Below are 14,157 nucleotides of genomic sequence, written 5' to 3' on the forward strand. Positions count from 1 at the left end.
TCAGTCCACCTTCAGGAACCATTTGCAAAGCTAAAGAGAGTTGATATAGTATCTTGTTTTGTAGTCAATTATTATCGATAATCAGTAAGTAAATCAATTAGTAAATCGAGAAATTTTTAAGTAAATCGATGACACCCTTTTGAGATTCAACGCGGTAATCTAATGTAGTTTTTGTTTTATAGGAATTATGACGAAATGTCGATTCTTTCAAATATGTGAATGAGTAATTAAGAGAATTTCAAAACAAGTGCCTATCAATATGACGCAAAGATGACATTTCCTATTATGAAACTCGTAATTGTTTGAAGAAATCAGTTTTAGCGTTTAAATTGCTTTTATGGAGACGAACTGCTTTTGTATCAAGTCGGCTTTATGGATGTACTGAAACGACTTCAGTTTGTACCAAAACGAGGAGGAGGAGGCCTAATTACGTCAGCTGACGTCGAGGTTAAATGCTATTCAACATTCATGACAGGAGTCGACAACTGAACCCGGTAAGTTTATCATGTTCGCCTACTCCTCGGGAGTAAGCCTACAAACTGTTGTTGCTGTTGCAGTTGTTGCTGTTGTTCTCGTGGGGTGGGGGTTGGGGGGGAGGGTGTGTTGTGGTTAGGACAGCCCCATGGAGGAGCCTTAAAAAGGTCTGAAAAAGGTGTTTCGCGTCGAGTTAAAGATACAGGAATTTTAGGAGAGGATATTGATGATTTATTTATGAGAATGAAAACGTAGAGAATAAATAATGAGGAGCGTGTTAGAAAGTGCAGAAAAATAATTTACGATAAAATATAGCGTAATTTAATCTTCGTTGGTGAAACAGCACGCTAGTTCGTTTAGTTAGAGGTAAAAAATATCCTTTCGTCGCTCAAGGTTGAGACGAGTTTGCAAAAAAAATTTGCATTCGGTCAAAAAACCATTTTTCCCTAAGTAAAAACTACGGTTACTGTAGGCCTTATGCATACTTAATATGCCAATGCATGAATATGTAAGTAGGAATAAGTCAACAGATTTACACAGGAATGGTCTGATTTTTTTTACCAGAATCTTAAATATACAATGACAGGGTCAGGGACCTTCTTGTTAAACCCTGATTTCATTCTGAATTGAAAAGTACTAGGTTTGTCGTACTAATTATATTTTATGTAGTTATTCATCCTTGGCTTCTCATTTGTCCACAATACCTGTTTATGCAAAGGGAACTAGGCAGGATGTCAACTGGTTTCTAACGGTAATTATGTTGTTCCTTGTTAAGGCGTCCACTCTGCCACTCGTTGCTTGATAGACCAAAGATATATAGAGACCAGAGGTTACCAGTATGTCGTCGTTATGACAGCATCTCAGTATTATTATTATTATTATTATTATTATTGATTATTATTATTATTATTATTATTTTATTATTATTGTTATTATTATTATTATTTTATTTTGGAAGGAGACCCTCTTTTCAAACAAGTTTTATTGAAAGATATTGCTGCATCAGCTGCATTCAACTTATAAGTAGTCTTCTCTATTTTTCTAACAATAGCTTTCTCTCTGCTACTACAACTGGCGAGTATTGCGCCGATATTACTCATCAGGAGGAGTCAATTTCGGGGATATTGCTTAAAATTTATTTATTTGTCACAGTATATGAACAATAAAAAATACAAGTCGATCTAGCTAGGTCCAACGTTTTCTCTCGGTATCATCCGAGCATGATCACGGCAGTGGATCGGAGTAGACTGTAGGTGTTCAGTATCGTATCAGTATGGAGGGGATAGGATAGGGGAGGTTGGATCCCTCGGAAGGAAGATTAGGTTATGAAGGAATTTAAGTGGGGCTAAAGGAAAGTATGACGGATAAGGATAAAAGAGCTGGACAAACCAAGCTTGTCTTCATTGATCATGTGTGATTGTCGTATCATTGTATTGTGGTTCGAGTTCTGTAGTATCTTAATTATTTTACTGTGTTTTAATTGTACTACTGTGCTTGCCGCTGCTGGTGGACTTTTTCTTCATGATTTATGAATCTAGGCTCCAATTGGATCGTCCTCCCTCCCTCCCTCCCTGGAGGGAGAGCGAGAGGGGGGACTCAGACCACGTTCTGTGTGCATAGTTTCATAAGTGCATTGTGTTAGTAGTTGTTAGTATTATCGGGCTCTCTTCCCGATGATCAAGTTTAATTAAATCCAATGCTTATCATTTGTTAGTTAGTGCAGTGAGAGTCTACTCTACTTGTGCAATTTTCTTAATCCTAATCACTTATCCTATTAAAGTGCTTTACTTCCTTGTGTAAATGCACTGTGTTTTCTTATTCATTAAACATTACTTAAGATTAATGTTAGTAAGTGGGATTTTTTTTTTTTTTTTTCAAAATTTTTTTTTTTTTTTTTTTGTGTTAATACTATCTACTAAGGTTATTGCAGGCGTCTAGGGATGTTTCATACGCTCACACATACATTCAGAGGCTCCTTTCATTCATTTCCATTCATCCTAAAAAATAACATGCACGCGCGTAATATTACAAAGACGAGACGAGACGAGACAGCGGTCACTGAACTGTCACTCCCTCCCCTCCACGGTCCCCAGACCCTCGTGGTAGAGGGGGTCTGGGAGTATCTCCGTGTTCATGCGGGACCCTCCCGCTCCCTTCTTTCCCACGCTTCTGCCTGAGAGAGAGAGAGAGAAGCAGTGGATGATTTGACAAAAATTTTGTGAATATTTTTGCGGCTTTTTTTTTTTTTTTTTTTTTTGTGAAGTACTGGTATTTTTGTCGCCCTAGATCCTTTCCTTACAAACTAAATGTGCGTATGACCCCCATTCCCCCCTCACCCCCACGCTGTCGCGAGAGAGAGAGAGAGAGAGAGAAAGAGAGGGTGAGATATGATGAATTCTGAATGCGTTTTTATTTATTTATTTCTAATTTTATTTAATAATTCCAAAACATCCTCTCTCCTCTTCTCCCTCTGATACTGATCCAAGAGTGGCTGGAGATCCGTTGCAACGAATGATATGGAAGAAAGAGGAACTCTCTCCTCAGCTATCAGAGCGTGCAGTATAGATTTTAGTGTTTCTTCTTCCATTGTTGATCCTCCGTTGACTTCGCCTTGTATAAACTTGTCTATCAATTGAATTTTATATCCGTTTGTTAGCATTTCTTTGTTCAGTTTCTTTGGGAATATAATGCTCACCATTCCGTTCTCAATTTCTTCGATGTCTGCTTCCACTTCCTCCATAGGCCTGCCCAAGTTAGATAGTTTAGGCTTTGTTGCCGAGTGCTTCTTCGCTTTTTTTGGCGTTTTTCCTCCCTCCCCCTCATCGCTCTCCCTTCCCTCTGCTACCCTCTTCGGTACCGTGATTGACTCTTCCATAGCCACATTTGTTGCTTCCGTGTTTGTTTGCTGTGGTGTTTCTTGATTATTTGGTGGCGGCGCTTGTGCTGACGTTTGTGTGATTATTGCTAGTTTACTTATTATGTCGGCTCCTGAAGCCATCTGTGGTATTTTTACTTTTGGTAAATTGTTAATAGTATAGTACTCATCTATTGCTTTCTGATACGTCCCTGGGTGGGCCATATCTTGCAATGCTGCAAAGATATGCCCGTTATAAATGTGATAAAGCTGCAAGTTAATGGCCTGATTTTGAATTTGTATTGTGGGGTTATTATTGACAATTGGATTTTGATTGTTGTTGTTTGTTGGTAGCGATTTTTTTAGGGCTTCGCTATAAGAGTTATACTCTGGATTCCTTTTCTTAGCTTTCTCATTTTCCTTCTCCCTCAACAGTTCTCCCTTCCTCTTCCTTAATTCCCTTCTCACTGGGCATGTTCTGTCAAATGCTGGGTGGTCCCCATTGCAATGCTTGCACTTTGGTTGATTCTTGCATTTGTTGGCAGTGTGGCCTACCTCACTACAATTAATGCATATTATCTGGTGTTGTGTGGGACATTGTTTGTGATGGTGATCGTATGACAGGCAGTTGCCGCAGTGCGGCATTGGCACGTGGATTTCCTCTTGGACTTGATGGGGGGGAATGTACTGGTTGCAGATTCTCACCCCATCTCTTAGGGCTCTCTGCGCCATTTCTCGGGATTCAAAAGTTACTTTCACTGTTCTAATTTTCGAAGTCTGGTTTGAGGTCTGGTTTGTCGTTTTTTTTGTTTTTTGATGTCCGGATGATCAGTATTTCCTTTACTCTAGCCCATGGTTGTCTATTCAGGTAAGCTATTAATTCTATCCTCATCAGAAAAGTCTTCAATTTGTTTATCAACATACTTCAGAATTACTGATCGCAGTGAGTTTATGTGTGGTGGTGTTATTATTTCTAAACCAATTCCCCTGAACTTTCCAACTATGTTATCCCCAAGCACTTTGTCTAAATCTTCGTTCCTGATAACAATGTATAATAGTTTGTTATTTCCCTGGTTAACCCGAAAAATGTCGATATTTAGTTCCCCTGAAAGCTTGTAGATTTGGTGCTTTCGCTCTGTAAAAGAGATCTCCTCCTCCCCCCCCCCACATCCTTAATCTTTACTGACGGCATTTCCGCTATTTACGAAGGTTATTGGGTGACGATGAGATGCATGATTTGATGTATTACTGACTGTCTTTATTATGGTAATGAGGCGGATGCTGAATGATGATTACAACAGGGATCAAACTACTGCCTGCAGGGTGTTAACGTCATTTGAATTTTGCTTATGTTAAACACAGTAGATTTAGACCAATGGTCTATTTTATGCTTGTTTTTGTTATTGTATTGTACAGGACAGAGAAGAGTTGAAGAAGAAAAGTGTTCAGAAAAGGGAAAGGATGCCTGTTTTTTTTTTTTTTTTTTTGAAAAAAAAAATCTTAGCTTCCGACCTATAGGAGGCTGTACGGGGTTATCCCCCCAGCAAGTGTGCCTCAGTTATATGCTGGATCCCAGCATATACTAGACCATCCCACTGCTGGCAGATTCTCCCAGAGATCGAAATTTCAGATACAACAGCAATTAGGCAAGCAGAGGAAGAGGATTGATTGCTGTGCCTATAGGACAAGGATATAGGATAAAGGTTTAATGGTTGGTTTGATATCTGGCGCTGGCTCGGCTGCTTCTCAGGAGCTCCCACTGTAGGTGTTGTCAAGATCTACTCAATATATAGCGGCAGGTCAGCAGGGGGTCAGCCACGAGATGCGTTTTCATTGGCTGGTGGCGCAATGCGCTCCAGCTATTGGTTGAAAGAAGTTTTCTTCAAGACGCTTCTCGTCGTTGAAGGTTGCGCTGTTGCAGCCTAGCTGATCGTCGAGGCTGGGGCAAGACTTCCCTGGGCGCTGTGTCACGACGGCTCGCGTTGTCATTGGCTGATGGGCTGCTTGTCTCATCTGGTATTCTTTGATCGGGAGTGTCGTTCGGTCTGGTATTATTTGTGCTATTATTTATGCACATAGGTCTCCTTAGGTTGGTGGGGAGGAAGAGCACTTCCTGCGTCGTATTCAATGAGGGCTTCTCTTGTTGTATGAGGAGTGCCTCGAGCAGTCGCAAACGCCGTTGGTCAGGAGCCCTCCCCTATTATCTTAATATTCTTGATAATACCGTCGCGGGAGATGGCTTCCTGGTGTGCTGTCATGGTATGGTTTTTAATTGCCCCTTCTTGTGCGTGGCAAGAAATCCTCTTGGACAGTTTCATAGAAGTCATACCAACGTAAGAGCCGGACATCCCGGACGGGGGACATGAGAATTGGTAGACTACATTCGACTGTTTCAAGAGGTCTCTTGCTGGGGGGGTCGGGTTGTTCTTCATGATAAGGTCGCGGGTACGTCGATTTTGGTAATAAATCACGAGTTCGAGTTCTTTGTCGACTTCGGTGGGGGTCACATTTTCTCTGATGATTTTTCTCAATGCATCTTCGTCCTCACGGTGAAGTGCGTGCATTCTGGCTTTGTAAAACAGCTTGATCTTCTCATGGGGTGGGGCTGCGGTCTCTCACTCTCGCTATACTACCGATCCAACGATGAATGCAGCTGATGCAGCAATATCTTTCAACATTACCTTATATTTATTATTATTATTATTATTATTATTATTATTATTATTATTATTATTATTATTATTATTCAGAAAATAAGCCTTATGTCTGGCCAAGTAGAAGGCTATTTGTGTTCATAACCTGGTTGTTAGTTTGGTAGGAGAATAAACCTTTAGTAAATCGACATAGGCCTAATTCCAAGGCCATCGCCGCCTCCTTCGAAGTACTGATAACAATATCACTTTCGCACTGATTCGCACGTGACGTCACGAATAATCATTTTCTATATGGAAAGTTCTTCAAAAGTACTGATCTCTGCCCAGGGTCAACTTGATTGAAGTTGGTGTAGGCAGTACATTGAGAAATCCTTTGGAATAGGCCGGGAATGAGTTTTGACTGGAACAACTCGTTGGTATAGTAGGCTATGAGATTTTGGAGAAACTGGTGAGGATTGGAAGAGAGAAATACCTTCCATTTTCTGAAGTAATTAAACTGTTTGTGGCCTCGTGTTTACATTTCTTGGTCAGTCCTGTTCTGTGAAATTTAGGTGACATAAACCCTGTTACATCTCGACACATGGGAGGTTAAGAATGATTTGAGAAACTATGAAGGAATTTGTCAGTTTGTCCAGAATCCTGACCATGCAGTCAATTCAAATTGTATTAAATACCACAGGACGGGAACAAGTAACATTTAAGAGCAGTATTGAGGTCATTCTTAAGAACGGCTCAGTTCTTTAATGATAACAAACCACACAGAGAGATTACCCATCGCCTCATAGCAACTTCCAAAGGAAACTTATATAGTCCCTGTTTCCCTACTAATGAGAGACGTATATATCCATCATTGAATATTACTCGTATCGAGCCTTCTGTTTTCCGTAAGAAGTATCTAATGGAGAAAATTTTCATTACAGACGATGATTCCCTTCAAGTCGTTTCAGTACTACTACCATGAAGACGATTAGGTACAGCTCACAGTTCGCCAGGGTCAAGTCATTTAAGTAACCATAACAAAAAAAATAGGCATAGCATCTCTTAATTTATATAGGGCCATTGATAGATATTATAACAGAGAATTAAGAATGTTATTCAGTAAAGCTCCATTTGTTACGTGGTCTATTACTACGAACATATTTTGAATTTTGAAATTAATTAAACTCTGGAGTAAGCGTTGTCGACAGTCGTTTTTACGAACCATTTGGCCAAGACTTTTATTATTATCAGTACTTTTTATTGTTTGTTAGTCAATGAGTAAATTAGTAAAGCGAATGCAGTCAATTAAATACAATAGCCTAGGTACGTAATTTTTGTTTGCAAAATGATTTTTTATAGCTGAATCACGAAATTGTTATGAATAATGAAAGTAATATCTAGATTAAGAAGCAAATAAAGGAATAGGAAACTGAATAATCTCTCAATTTGGCGTCTGGTTCATTTGTCAACTTCGGTTTGGTTGTGGATAAGTTTTTATGTCTATAACGATGCAATGTGACGCTTTTGATTCCTAAAAAAAATATTTGAAGAAATCTGTTTTAGTTAGTTTTTAAATTGTTAGTGTGGATACATCAAATTGACTTTGTGGATTTACTGAAACTATTACGGAGGTGAAGAACCAGGAATTCCCCGACGTCAAAGGATGCAAATTGGCGTGGACAGTTGAACTGTGTAAGTTTTTAATGCTTTTACTTTGATTTAAAAGAGACCCATTAATCTGTCGATGACACAAGAGGTCGGTCGACTCCTGTGCTAAAATATTGATCATTTGTAAAATTAACGTAAATAACTTTTGCGCCATAAACACCGACTTTACTGGAGATATTATATACCGAATCTACAGGTATCTACAGACCTTGTTATATTGGTATCTATAGACCATGTTATATAGGTATATGTAGACCTTGTTATATACTGTTCCTATGTAAAAGTACGAACCCTGAGATAGAAGGAGAAGGTTAATATATCATTTGGCTGGAACTTTAGTCTCACTTTTCACAGAGGTGTCATGTTAAATTATACAGTCGTAACTACGATCAGGAATTCCATACTCAATAGGGTTTTTCTTTTTTTTTTTCTAGATGAATAGTTCTGTTATAAAAATTCTACAATGATTCGGTAAAACAGTCGAATTCCATTTAGCATTTGCACAGAACAAATATTGTTATGAACCTTTTGCAATTCATGATCAGATTTTGGTTTGATACTGAATGGTATTTATTGCATGCTTCTGGTTTGTTTATATTACCTATTCATTTGCAGCATAAAATGGACAAGCAAACCAAAAGCTTTCTGAATTAATCCTCCCTTATAACATAACCGTGCTATCATTGCTTTGCACGTGTCACACAATGTCGTAGGCTATAGTCAGCGTATGTTGAAGCCCGTCGACTATATCTGTTTCATTAAAAGGCACTCCTCTTCTATGATTTGTCGAGACAATTAACTAACAGATACTTAAGCCATGGCAGTGGGATTAGAGAATCCCTCTGCTGTGGTTTAAGTTCGATTTAATTAAAACCAGACTAACGTTGATTTATTTCTCTCTCTCTCTCTCTCCTCTCTCTCTCTCTCTCGCTCTCTCTCTCTCTCTCTCTCTCATCTCTCTCTTTGCTTTGGGCATTACGAACAACTGATGACATCCACGACAACACAGTTCGCAGTCTTGATTTTCTTAAGACAATCGTGTGGCCACTCAACTCCTTATTGTTAACGAATTTGTATATACCACTTTTTTGACCTGATAACAGTGTAACTATAAAGTGTAACTATAGATAAGAATAATGAAAGCTAGTATACTTACTTACTTGTAGATTAGTCTAATTCTTAGTAATGGAGGCCGGTGTATCATGATAATGAACGCTTGATCTGCTGCAAGAATTCTCGAAGCCTTTTGGATGGAGCTGAAGGAAAAATAGTCTGTCATTTTATTCACCTTTATTCCAGCCAAATATTGGTTTTTTCAAAAGATTTCTTGAAGAGAAAAATAGAGTCGAATATTGAATTAATCTTAAGTGTATTGCTTTCGTGATTTATGGGTCTAATTCACGGTAAGGAATTATTGCAATGAAAATGTAATCAGTTTGAGAACTTACAATTTATTAATAAACTTACAGTTATTAAGTCGGATTTCTAAGTGTTTTAATTTTATTAGGAATTTTTTCAAAGTGTTATAGATATCTAGACAAAATACTTCCACACAAAGGACGTATTTGTATTGCTGGTATAACTCCTCCTAGCTTTTAAAATAGTACGTCATGATCAAATGTTGACAATCTGATTGTTAGGACTGTTGGTCAAAAACATGAGTGATGACCTTTACGAGGTAAAACCAGGTATGTGGGGTCATATAACATTAACATTCAAGCCTTACAATTTTGGGAAAATGCTTTTCATCATATGCAATCAATACTGAAAAATTGCTTTCATTTCAGCAATTCGCAACTTTTGCATAAAGCATCTTGGCACTATGGAATTTTAAGGTTCTGACTAGTTTAAGTTTTCTCTGCTATTCTCAAATGGTTATTGGTCAATTCTATGTTATTTTATTATAGGAATTGGATTGTTTTTTGTTTTTAAAGAGTACTTTGAGGTTAACTGAGCCAGCCAGAGGAGTGTTGGGATTATGACAAACTGGAGAGAGGTGGAACAATGTTATTACTGAAAAATCTCGCCAGATTAAGGCAAATGTTGAAATGGTTTTAGAAACGTTATAGCCAGGCTCAAGTAGTAATAATAATAACAATTAATAATAATAATAATAATAATAATAATAATAATAATAATAATAATAATAGTATAATAATATAGTAATGAATAATAATAAAGTTATCATATAGAATTAATTAGTAAAAACACAGCCCTTCTTTTAACAGAATGTTTGAAAGAGGGGCTTCTTCCAAGAATAATAATAATAATATGATGATAATAATAATGAATGCAGGTAAAGATAATGAACATTTACTGTAATTTGCTAATAGGAACTTACACTTTAAGAAGCCTCCTACCTTTGCATTGCAGTTCAATTTTGAATTAATATTTTACAGTAGCTGTGAAAAAATTTAATTCAGTTTAAATTTAACGATGGGGTTGTTTCATAAAGTGCTACATACCCCCATCACTGTCTGAAAAAGACCCTGTCCCATCTGTGCCCCTTTCAGTGAAAGGGGCCTAGGTATAGGATGCATGAAGTCTGGTTATAATGAATTATCTTTCATTACTTTGTAAAACTAGAGATCTCTACAGGAAATCGTCTGCAGAGTGCATATGGGACAAGCTGATCAGACCACATTTATCGTCTTGCAATTCCACAAGTGTCTACGAACGGAGAACTCGACTTCAAGAAAGCCTACATTTATATTAACAAGTAGAATGTAGTACTTAACCTGTGTCAACAGTTGCCTATGGCCAGATGAAATGGTCCCACCAAACATTTCCTTGCCAGTTAATTAAACCATAGTTTAGTGGCACAGTCTTGGCTACGCAAGATTCATAAGATGATCATGTCAAGTACTTCAGTAGTTCATTTCAGGAAAGCTGTTTCCATTTCTTACCAGTTAGGATGACTAAAGGTTCGATCAGTTTTAGGATACGTACATAGCTTTTTAAAAATAAATTTTCTATATGTTTAATATTAGCTATCAAGTACAGTAGTTGTGTGTTTCAGGATACATAGTTTTGCTTGATCAGGGATCTAGTGTCGGTGTGATATCAGTCAAAAGTAGGTCAGTGTGTCTGGATACGTAGGTCATTCAATTTTCTTGTGAAGTATTAGCAATCTGGCAACTTTCAGGATACGTGTTTTTTTTTTTTACATAAGATCAATAGTAGTTTCAAATTAACCATAGAAAATCTCAGTTGGTTTTAGGATAATCAGCCTTTATTTTGTTTATCTAGATATATAATTGAAATATTAGTTCAATAATTATGTCTTAGAATATCAAGTGTTCACTTGAATTTCTCAGCAGTGTTAACATCAGCTGCAAAGGAGCGTAGTCATTCATTTCAGGTTGCATAGTTTTTACCTGTGTTCTCATTAGTTTACTATCAACTATCAGGTAGTTACGGATGTTTCAGGCTCCATAATTTAAACATAAATTTCTTGTTAGTGAAATAGCAGCTATTAGGCAGCCAGGGCTACCTTGTGACTATCCTATACCGAGAAGTCACATATGTTAAACAATAGCTTTCCATCAACTTAATTCAATATTACAGTCAAGTAATTCACTGTTTCACAGAATATATCTTCGTCTAGTTGTGATTTGCAGTATCCAGTGGGTCATTGTCCAATCCATACACTTGCCTATGTACCAAGTGGTAGGATATGATGATTATTTTCTGTCATTTTCCGACCTTCAACAAAAACTATCAATAGCAAAAAGTTCAACTGTTGCAAACAACAGGTTTGACTGACTTAATGGAATATCATCGTGTTGGTCAATATAGTTAGGAATAGTTGTCTGAAGTCAAACCTGTGAGGTATTGACTATTATAGAATAGATGATATTCACGTCTAATTATTCCTGATATTTTTCTCAGTAAAGCTTAAAGATATTGCTAAACTAACTTCCATAGCAGTAGGGACTTGGAATTAAGCTTCTCGTATGCATTTTGAAAGTTTTGTCCACAGTTTGTTACTTTAGTGATTTAGATCAGATTTCCTTTAGAAAATTTGTCATAGTTCCAAGGTCTTGCATTATTGTAATGTTATATGAGCGTTGGTTCTTATACTTTGAAGCTTTGGTTACTGACACCAGAAGAGCTCTTCCTGAAGCGCTGACGTGATTGCACTGTTAAGACAGATATTTCAGAATCTAATTTATTAGTTTGATCTAAAAAAAAAAAGTATAAAGAATTGTCATTCTTTCCAAGTGATAAACAAAGCTGTCAATTTTGTACAAAGCTTGCCATGACAATAATGTTTCTTACTTAACATGTAACATCCACCACTTAAAGGTTATTTTGTAATCTCTGCATATTTTAAGACACTGAGGCTGGTATGGGGAAGTTCCAAATTAAGTCTTCTTTGAGGGCAATCTTGCATTGTTGTCAAAATGTATCATAGATAAATTATTAAATAAATGAGCTCTGAATTTCACTGTTACTTTAAGAGTCATTTGCAATACTGTTGATGGTATTTTAGGTAAATGATTCAGGCATATTGAATGCATTACTTATGAATAGTTTGGTTTTTCTGAAAATATCATAGGTAGATGAACCTATAAGAAGACTCAAATTCAAAGCGTTACCTTAAATGAGATTAGGTATTGTTAACAAGGGTGCCTTAGGTATATGAATGTCATTCGAAAGTAGTCTCTGAAAGGGAGTAGTTTGACAAGGCTATATTAGACATATGAATGAACAAACATTCTCAGTTATGTGAACAGTTTGTTCGACTTCATGTTACATTGATAGATTAACTTTCTTGGAAGATTAAAATCACCTGCCTTGAGAACTAGTTAGTCATTTATTTTTCTCTAGAAAACTGAGTATATTCGGGACATTTGACACACAAGATCAATTCCTTCCTTAGTAAACTCATAGATATTGGGATATTTGCTATATAATTGAATACAATTTTTTACTCTTTCCCTGCAAGGTTCTTACAGAGGGACTGATTGTCCATGAACACTGTAAATTGGAGAAGTTAGGTTGAAGAGGTTGAACAGCAAAGTGGAAGGAACTTTAGGGGAAACTATCTAATAATCAGGGAATTTTGTTACACGTAGACTTGGCCTCAAGAATAGCTATCAGAAATTAAATGTTAAGAGAAGAGCTCTGTCTAACCTTAGGACCCAAATCAATTCTGAAATTGGCTTAAGTTACATTGCAAGAGGGTACATCTTCAGTTGCTTGTGACTCTTAACAGAAATCATTTGAGAAATGCAGTTATTTTTGAGTTACAGGTCTAATCAGTTTTAGAATAAGAGCAACAGTGTCTTGACATATGGAGAATTTTTGGTTAAGGTATAAGTGTTTTTTTATTGTTGAATTATTGCATAGAGTTCCCTTTGAGTGTATAGTTGAAGATTTAACTGTTAATGTTAAAAACGTAACTGTTATTGTTAAAGATTTAATTTAAAATTTTGAGTAATTGGAAAATTATTGTCATACCAAATTGTAAATTGATTTTGTACATAAACTCTGTATTTCAACTTTCTGCTCAGTTCTCACCAAGTACTGTATAAGGCTTCATTTATCTAGGAGTATCCATTACTTTTGTTAGGTCCTAATGAAACGAAATAAGTCTAAAAACTGCTGAAAATACTCTAGCCGTACCAGAAAAGTCTGAATATAGGAACCAGATATTGTAAACTGATGTAATTTAGACATTATTCTTATTGCTTCCTCTCAACCTTCCAATCTGTCTAGACTTTTTTTTTCTGTCAAGTCGAAATCTTATATTATACATTCAGGGGGATCTTTTCGGTCTGCTGTTAAAGCTGTTACATAAGAACACTTTGCAGATTTGCAGCACAGCTTGTAAAATTTCTGCATACTCTCTCTCTCTCTCTCTCTCTCTCTCTCTCTCTCTCTCTCTCTCTCTCCACATGGTTTTTTAAAGCTTAATTTCACACTTGAATTCCCACTTATTCACACCACATACTTCAAGGTGCTTTTCCATTACTTCTAGACACAGGGATTAAATACCTCACACTTCTTCACATTCTCACACTTAAAAGCTTCCTTTGATCACATCAAATACTCACTCTAAACACACAACAAAAACAGTTGTATGTTCAATTTGTCCATAATCACAGATATTACAATGTTAGATGAGGGTATGAAACAGGTAGTAGATCTTGGGTGTGTTCATATTTACCTTAATATTAGAAAAGAGAAAGCCTTTCTGTAACATTGTGTTCGAAGTGAGAGCTGAAGCAGTTGTCTGTCAAGGTTAGATTTCTGAATTTTGGCTTATTTTCTTATATGTATATGTATATATAAACTGTATGTACACAAAATTGGAAATATTTAAGAATAAAGGCTCTGGGTGCCAGCAATGCAGTGCCCCGAGGTGGTGGGAGGGAGAGAGCCCCCTCAGCTGGAGGTAATGAAACCAGTCGGTTACCAACTTTGAAGTCGACCCAAAAAAGCTAGTTACTATTGTTTTCTTACTCTTAGAAGTCTTGCTAGTCTGTAAATTATGCGGAGAGTATGGTACCCCTTGGGTTT

At 36.9% G+C, this 14,157-nt stretch overlaps 2 protein-coding genes across 2 annotated transcripts in view; both read right to left on the reverse strand.

Annotated features, from left to right (window-relative positions):
- LOC135220089 (integumentary mucin C.1-like) overlaps positions 1-14,157 on the reverse strand; it is a 46,268-nt gene that overhangs the window by 9,553 nt on the left and 22,558 nt on the right. The window lies entirely within an intron of this gene.
- Positions 2,990-4,115, reverse strand: LOC135220088 (uncharacterized; the record flags this gene model as incomplete). Its single annotated transcript, XM_064257407.1, is given in 1 exon segment — positions 2,990-4,115. A coding segment is annotated over 1 exon segment (1,071 nt), but the record flags the coding sequence as incomplete, so codon positions are not given.

The sequence above is a fragment of the Macrobrachium nipponense genome, chromosome 1 (genome assembly GCF_015104395.2).
Source record: "Macrobrachium nipponense isolate FS-2020 chromosome 1, ASM1510439v2, whole genome shotgun sequence".
NCBI classification, from domain to species: Eukaryota; Metazoa; Arthropoda; class Malacostraca; order Decapoda; family Palaemonidae; genus Macrobrachium; species Macrobrachium nipponense.